Below are 8,584 nucleotides of genomic sequence, written 5' to 3' on the forward strand. Positions count from 1 at the left end.
TTTTCCAGAAGTAAATTTTGTAAAAAACAAACAATACTGTTTATCCGTATTTTACTAAAGGACTTATATTTTTAATTAGTTTTTTTTCTGCCAGTTGACATTACATTCACTCTGTAGTTAAAGTTTTAAAATTTTTATAACTTTCTTAAACTATCCTGTATTTCTAACAAACTTGGACAGAAGCTTGTTTATGATCAGAAGATGGTATACAGTAGTAGGTTTTCACACTGGTGTGTCTTCATAGACGATGTCATTGTTTACCAGAACATACAGCACCTCAAGTTAGTAATGGGGTTGATTTGATAAGTCAACATGAAGCTAGTTCAAAAGAATGGTTCCTTCTTTAAGATACAAGTCGAGTTTGTAGGTCACATAACGTCAGAGACAGGGGAAGCGATTGATACCAGGAAAGAGTGACAGACAAAGTGACTTCTTGGCCTACACCAACATCGCCAGTATTATATACCAGAAAATTTCTTTGACTTGTAAATTATATCAGAGAGTTTGTTTATTTTTAAATTTCAGACAGGTTAGCAGACTACTAACTGATTCGATGAAGCGTAATAACCGTAATTGGTCCGTCGAACGGGGAAAATAGATAGTTTACAAAACGCTTTAACTATTAAAAAGTATCGAACGTATGCGTATAGTTTATGGCCTTGCAAGTTGCAACAGGCCACCTATACGGACCACTCAATGAATTAAAACAAGGGTCCTTAGGTGTATACGTAACACTCCCTCTACACTAGGCATCGAATTTAAAAACAAAATCCCATTTTGATCTGACGTGACTGAGTACTTGATACATCTCGCACAGCAAAACGGAACACCAACCTGCCGGTCGGAAGAAAACATATGATAACCATAATTTCTATTCCCCAGTCACCCTTGGGGTGGTCAATTTTATGATATTATTACGTGGTTATTTCTGTATTGGCCTTGTTATTGGTCCGAGGCTTGCTGTATTGGCCTGAGGCGAAGCCGAAGGCCAATACAGCTGGCCGAGGACCAATAACAAGGCCAATACAGAAATAACCACGTAATGATATCTTTATGAATTTACTACTTCTATGAAACAAAATACAGAAATATTTTAATTGTTCAACATTTAATAATAATAAAAATTAACATTTGACACAATGTTTGAATAGTAAGAACTTTTTTTTCAAAAAACTGAAGGAACAGAAAAGTGATTTAAGGACCCAATGTTTTTCCAACCTCCCAACTGTGCAACCTCTGTAACTGGCTTACCACTCTGCAGTAAAGCAGTGGCAAAAGTTTTACGGCCTGAGTGATTGACCTTACGTCCTTGCAATCTTCCTTTTTCAGCCATGTTTTTCATGATACGATCTAACTTGTCCCTTCCTACACATTGTTTGGAAAACCAGACATCGGTTTTTGGGTCCACTAATGGCCTTAAGTAAAATCTAGAGTCGTGGTCTACAGTAGGCCTATGACGACTGTATTCTTTGTAAATATGTATGGGACATTTTTCTCCTGCTTTTGGTTCTTCAAAGACTTTGGGCTGGACAGGTCTGTAATCTCCAACTTTTCCCCCACTTCTTGTTTTAGTGCTACGTTCTGAAATAAAATAAAACTGTTAGTGTTTGTTTTTTTTTGCGTTAGGTTTTATAAACAAATGAACCAATATTGACCTCGGCTGGTGGCCTCAGTCAATATTGGTCCTTTTCTATTAAAAAAATATTAAGCTTGTCATTTCTTCATGTTGATACGATTCTGGTTCTTGAAAAACAGCTGATATTGATTCAAGATTGTAGTTTTTGTTCATAAGAGCTGGAACACATTCATATTAATACATCCTCGTAACTACTGATACTTAATTAAACTGAACAGAGTCAGAGAGAGTTTGTAATCATTTACGGTCATGTTTGTAACAGTGCAATATATAAATGTGCATGCAAATTCGCTTTTTCGTCGGAATATATTTTATTTTCTAATAAGAACTTCATGTAGCAAACAATAATATCACCAAACATGTCAGTAGCATATGATACATACCATTGAATTCTAAATATTCCTTGCCATTGGATGTTTTTTTAAGTAGGACATCTCCCCATAACATATTGACATGATCCTGTCTTCCTCTCAGACCAAAATATGCACCATTGTTCAACCAAATTGCATTTAGAAGAGCTTCTGGATTTTCTAGATAAAAAAGTATAACAAAACTTCAATTTTTGAACTATTTACAACCAAATTTTATATCAATTTAAATGCACAATGTGAAATAGTAAATAATAAGTATACTTCCTTGTAAATTTCATTTATTTTTATTTTGTTACAACAGCAACATTAAACTGTATTCTTTTTACATGATATTTGTGAAGTACTTTATAAAATTTACCTATAGGCTATATACATGCAATAACTTTATGAAAAAAAGATAATACATACGTGTACCAATAATTCCTTTCCCCCTGAGAATGGCAATTTCATCTCCTGTCAAGGAATCAGCTTTATTTGGTTTGTTGCCTTTTCCCATGGATTTCAGGGATTTCTTTTTTGTCTCCAGTACTCGTCTTGAGTGAGCAAACTCTGGATCTTTTTTTATACTGAAGTAAAAAGTGTGTGAAATTATATTACCTAAAAACAGTAGTAAATTTCAAAATTCTTATTTAATTTAAGGCAAATAAAACATCCAATACAAGTCATGTGTTTCCACTAAAAAACATTTTCAGAAAACTTTGTTTCATACATAATTCGGAATTTTTTAACCGTCTTTTGTTGGTTTTTTTTTATATGTCAAAATACACTTTTACAGGGCTTAAATGAAAAAAAGGGGGGAGGTATTCTGACTGTGCATCAATGTCATTATTTAAGTTAAGTTCATAAAAAAAAACTTAGTAGCTCAGGATTGGCAGCTTATGTAGATATATAAGTTTCAAATATTAAAATTAAAAAAATGTACCTTATAGTGAGTTTCATATCCCTGAAGTATCTATCCAAGCTATTATGACTGTCTGGTTCATATTCTGTCAAGTCTCTCTTTCTGACTCCAAAAAAAGAATCTTGCTAACAGACTGTCTTGTTCTTTAGGGAGAATTTCTGTTGGGTCCCTCATTTCACCAACTGATATGAAGAAGTCTCTAACAATTTTCACATCACTTTTAGTCTTGGATCCGGTGTTTTTGTTCTTATTAATGTCAAGAAATTGATCAGTCTCTTCATCAGTGAATATTCTGAATCTACCTACATTCTCCTCGTCATTTTCTTTGTTATCGTCGTCTTGATCATCATCCCGTAATGAGGGGGATGACAGGGGGTACCCTTCTCCCTTCTCCCACCCCTCTTCTCCTTTCTCCTACCCCCGTTCTCCTTTCTCCCACCCCTCTTCTCCTTTCTCCTACCCCCGTTCTCCTTTCTCCCATTAGAATAAAACATCTCCTTTTGAGATATTTTTTCTTGAAATATTAGATCATTTTTTAAAAGGAGAGATATTTTATTTTTTCTCCTTTTTCCCAGCCTTCCTCTCCTTTCTCCTACCCCTTTCTCCTTTCTCCCACCCCTTTCTCCTTTCTCCTACCCCTTTCTCCCTGTCTCCCTTACCCCTGTCCTCCCCCTCCGTAATAATTGGGCAGTCATGTTAGTCTGTGGCATAGTTGGTTGTTCAACTTCAACTTCTAGTTCTAGTTCCTCATAACGTACAGAGTTTGCGACGCCTGTCACATTGTGTCTGATTGCCTCCGCCTCAAGTTCGGCCAATTCTTCATAGCGGAAGATATCTTCCACCAATGCGTCCATCATTTCTTCTCCGTTTGTTATTTTTTTGCGTTTATAGTGCCTAACAAGATTTTGTGAGGTAGACGAAATTGACTTTAAAACGATCGTATTGACTTTTGATGTGCAGAAATAGGCAGATCGGACATATTTTGACTTTAGTTACTTACTTCTTAAGTTTGGGATTAATTGTAATCAACATATTCCAATGAGACTGAAAAATGCTTTTTTTTATTATGATAAATAATAATTTTACCTGCCGTAGTCGTGCGTAAAATATATTTCGGTATTTCTCTTACGAAAATGACTTGTTTAATGGAACAAAACGTATTATTTGTAAACTTTCTCTTTACTCTTCACAATAGGCTTTTAAAAAATAACCTTTCCAACTGTATATTCCGAAAATTTTGTGAAAATCGAATAAGTGGCAATTCTTACCTTTCATACCTTAACTTTCATTGATAAAACATAATATTGACTCGTCCAGTGTCCAGTTTGAAGGTCATTTTAGTTACCGGTCACATTCATGCACGCTCTAATTAATCAATAGTCATGTATGAAAAGCATATTAAACAAGTTTGAAGGTAAACTAATAACAACTTAATCCAATCAAATTGCCTACGATTCAATAACAATGACCAGTAAACTGGGTAGGGAGAAAATGTCAGATATATTAAGTTCATTATTTTGCAATAACGAGTAAAAATTTGTTAACCAATAGATTTGTTATAATTTCATAATCATGTCGTTATGTATTGGTATAGTTTTTGGATCTTTCATTAGCGTATTTAAGGCTGTAGAAAGTTTGGCCTTCAAAAGTCAACATAATCATTGACTTTATAAAGAAAATTCGCCTTTTTAAAACATTGAATGTTTCACAAATAATACGCGACAACACAGCAAAATCATTTCTTAAAACACTGCAAAAAAATAATTCTGATTGATGCAGTGGTATTGTCATAAATTGCACTGGAGTGAACAGTGGTACATCAAACGTCGAATTCCCTCACACAATGTTATCACACACTATAGACATGTTTGTTTTTGTGTGTAACTGTGTAGAATGAACAACAATGTTTTGCAGACGACTGTTTACATAAATTTGCCTTCATCGTTAATTTCTAACTAAAAACCAGAGAAGTTCCGAAAATCCTGTATTGGCCGGATCGGAACTGGGCCAATACAGAAAAAATCTATATTGGCCTACTTATTGATCCTTATTCTGTATTGACCGAGTTGCTACTTTTGTATTGCATAGACAGTTATCATCATATTAAGTACAATAATAGAGTAGTTAATTAATAATAAATGTTAAAAGATAGTTAAAAAGTTACCTGTAGCTAGTTTATGTATCTGTCACGCCTATTCGGGAACAACAATCCAGCTATACAAAAACCGGTTTTGTAACAATAACAAAACAGGTTTGTAACAGTCCAAAAAATAGAAATCAACATTTTTAGATACACCTGATTAACTTTATGATGTTGAAGTTATACAATAAGGTTTATGTTGCAATACTATAACATAATAATACACGATTTGTACAAACGTATTGTTTTCTTTTCATACAGGAATCTCTGTTAATAGTTATCAAATGTACCAGGCTTATATTTAATACACCAGACGCGCATTTCGTCTACATAACTCGTTTGTATAGTCCATGAATTATTTCATGAATGAATATTTGTGACTTGAATATCCGTGAATTACTAGTGCCGCTTATTCACTGAACAATTTGACAACAGAAGAAAATTTGTTTACCTCTACAAGAAGTGTTTTCTAGCTGAGCATAATACAAGATTGCCGCCAAAATAATTTGTTTTACCTTTATACATCTGTACGATAATATGAAGCAATCCTATATAACATGCTACTTTTGTTTTATTTCTTTAACATTGTGCATTTAAAAAAGGTTGAACGTCCAGACGTTGTTATCATTAAGATCAAATAGAAAAAAATAATCGAATGATTGTGAATCTGGTTTATTTAATATACAGTAACCATTTATTGCAATTCAACAGCATTTCAACAACACAGGAAGTGAAGTGCATTGTAGTTTTATCTATTTTATGTTTGACATTTCATAATTTTTGCCAATTATTTTACTATCACATCATTAAATATCGTATTTAAAAGAAGGGTATTTGATAACTAATTTCAACAGTAAAGTTGTCCAATACTCAATAAGTGGTTTGGCTAGAATTAACTAAGAAAAAATAAACGGCCTGACTAAATCGTGGGGGTATATCACCCTTATGTCCGAAATATTGTTATTTTTTTAGCGCTTTTTTCTGATATTTGACTGCCGTTCCCCTTTTCATACAAAATAACTCACACAACCGAAGCACATTAAACAAACGAAATATGGAAATCGATTTAAAAATAGACCTATGTATTTCCAAAGTAGTCACGTGGTTCTACCTCATCTTCAAATAAACAAGTTGTCGACTTAAATAATCAACAAGTTGTATTCATCATGTCGATATATCTTATTTTTATGTCATTACATTTATATTAGAAAGTCGACATTGTAATGCAATTATTTTTTCATCATTTCAACAAGTTGACTCCACATAATGATTAGATTCTAGCTTATAGCACACAACATAACTAATAATTCCGACTTATTAGCAACACAACAACTTTACAAGGGGTGTACCATATGCGCTTCTATAGATATCACTCCCAGGTTTTGGTGGGGTTCGTGTTGCTTATTCTTTAGTTTTCTATGTTGTGTCATGTGTACTATTGTTTGTCTTTTCATTTTTAGCCATGGCGTTGTCAGTTTGTTTTCGATTTATGAGTTTGACTGTCCCTCTGGTATCTTTTGACCCTCTTTTATTGTCGAAAAAGCGAGACCTATAGCGATCCTACATTCTGTCGTTGTTGGTGGTGGCGTCCAGATATATTCATTCTGTGGGTCAATGTTTTTTTTAATTTTAATAACTTTCTTAAACTATTCTGGATTTCTACCAAACTTGGACAGAAACTTGTCTATGATCGTAGGATATTTTCCAGAAGTAAATTTTGTAAAAAACAAACAATACTGTTTATCCGTATTTTACTAAAGGACTTATATTTTTAATTAGTTTTTTTTTCTGCCAGTTGACATTACATTCACTCTGTAGTTAAAGTTTTAAAATTTTTATAACTTTCTTAAACTATCCTGTATTTCTAACAAACTTGGACAGAAGCTTGTTTATGATCAGAAGATGGTATACAGTAGTAGGTTTTCACACTGGTGTGTCTTCATAGACGATGTCATTGTTTACCAGAACATACAGCACCTCAAGTTAGTAATGGGGTTGATTTGATAAGTCAACATGAAGCTAGTTCAAAAGAATGGTTCCTTCTTTAAGATACAAGTCGAGTTTGTAGGTCACATAACGTCAGAGACAGGGGAAGCGATTGATACCAGGAAAGAGTGACAGACAAAGTGACTTCTTGGCCTACACCAACATCGCCAGTATTATATACCAGAAAATTTCTTTGACTTGTAAATTATAACAGAGAGTTTGTTTATTTTTAAATTTCAGACAGGTTAGCAGACTACTAACTGATTCGATGAAGCGGTTCCATTTATCAGCACATATATTAGGTTATACCGATTCAACACTACTATTCGAGCTGTGCACTGATGCTCCTGATATAAGACCAGGAACAGTCATTTACACATAACAACAGGATGAGAAGCGTGTGATAAGCTAAGCAAGCAGAAGTCTAACACAACCGGAGAAGAATTACCCAGCCAATAAACTGTAAAATTTAGCATTGAAGTGGGCCATTAATACAATCAAAATTAGTTATTACCTGATTGGGCAGCAGTTCATGGCAGTTCACAGTATGGAAAGACAACAATCCACTTACATATAGGTTTTGAAAACTGCAAAACTAGAGGATGTTAGAGAGCAGACCTAGCCAAGCCATCAATTCAACACCGTGTATACCGTCCTTGGAAATATACAACGCTAACCCGGATTGACAAGAGCAAATGATAGAACCGACTTCAGCATTGACTCTGTACATGCCATCTGCAATTAATGCAGCTGTCTCAACACCTTTTGTTTAATGTCTAGCAATTAACCTCAGCTTTGTTTATGGTGAATGACATCATGGTAACTACATCATCAACCATGCACTGAACATAACAGATTTGTCGACAACAGGAGATGTTAACACAAAGGATAAACACAGCTAGTCACCACTTTTACATGCTTACCCCAACGACATTGGACACCAAGTTACAGTTCGGACTAACTCAATGCTCAGAGTCCACTTTTATTGGCTTGGTATGGCGAACTACATAGAAAAATTGCAAACTCACTGTGTAAAATGTAACTCACTGTGTGAAATAGTTGACATAGAAGGTCAATCTAAACCACTGTGCACCGCTTGCAAGTATTCAGACCAGCAGATTATTTGAACCTGGGACCATGATCAAAGGGGGGACAGGCGTATACCGGGTATATCTGTAATTACAGACGATTGCACAAGCCATACCGACAAGGAATATAACAGCCAGGACAACAACTGAGACATTTAATAACCATTATACATCATTAACTACGGATTAACCGAAAGACTACACTCAGACCAAAGAGCTCAACTAGAGTAAAAAAGTTAGTTAAAGAGTTTTGTAACTTAATTAACAGGAATGGTAAAATCCCACACCACAAGTTACCTCCAATCATACAGGGAAAGAACAATGCACACGAATTAATCGGAGATGAATGATTATAGTGGTAACCTAGAGTACGAGGAGAAAAAAATAAAAAGTGTATATTGGACCATTTGTAAATCAAAATCAATTCAAATAATTTTATTGGTTTAAATTGCAAAACAGGAA

General features: G+C 34.3%; 1 protein-coding gene across 1 annotated transcript; it reads right to left on the bottom strand.

Moving 5' to 3' along the window:
• Window positions 1–1,165: 1,165 nt before the first annotated feature.
• LOC143046436 (uncharacterized protein KIAA1958-like) lies at window positions 1,166–3,329 on the bottom strand. The gene is made up of 4 exons (XM_076219598.1): window positions 2,930–3,329; window positions 2,416–2,573; window positions 2,020–2,166; window positions 1,166–1,581 (listed from the first exon to the last, which is right to left on the bottom strand). Exons 1-4 carry the CDS (start codon window positions 2,944–2,946, stop codon window positions 1,166–1,168), a joined length of 738 nt encoding a protein of 245 aa, XP_076075713.1. The 5' UTR covers window positions 2,947–3,329.
• Window positions 3,330–8,584: the final 5,255 nt, after the last annotated feature.

This window comes from Mytilus galloprovincialis, chromosome 9, assembly GCF_965363235.1.
Source record: "Mytilus galloprovincialis chromosome 9, xbMytGall1.hap1.1, whole genome shotgun sequence".
Taxonomy (NCBI): Eukaryota; Metazoa; Mollusca; class Bivalvia; order Mytilida; family Mytilidae; genus Mytilus; species Mytilus galloprovincialis.

Bases quoted from the DNA above. Each gene is read 5' to 3' on its own strand.
- LOC143046436 (XM_076219598.1), bottom strand. The intron at 2,167-2,415 runs GTATGTATTATC...TTTTTTATCTAG, and splicing joins GAAAGGAATTATTGGTACAC to AAAATCCAGAAGCTCTTCTA. The intron at 1,582-2,019 runs GTATGTATCATA...ATTTTATTTCAG, and splicing joins GGAATATTTAGAATTCAATG to AACGTAGCACTAAAACAAGA.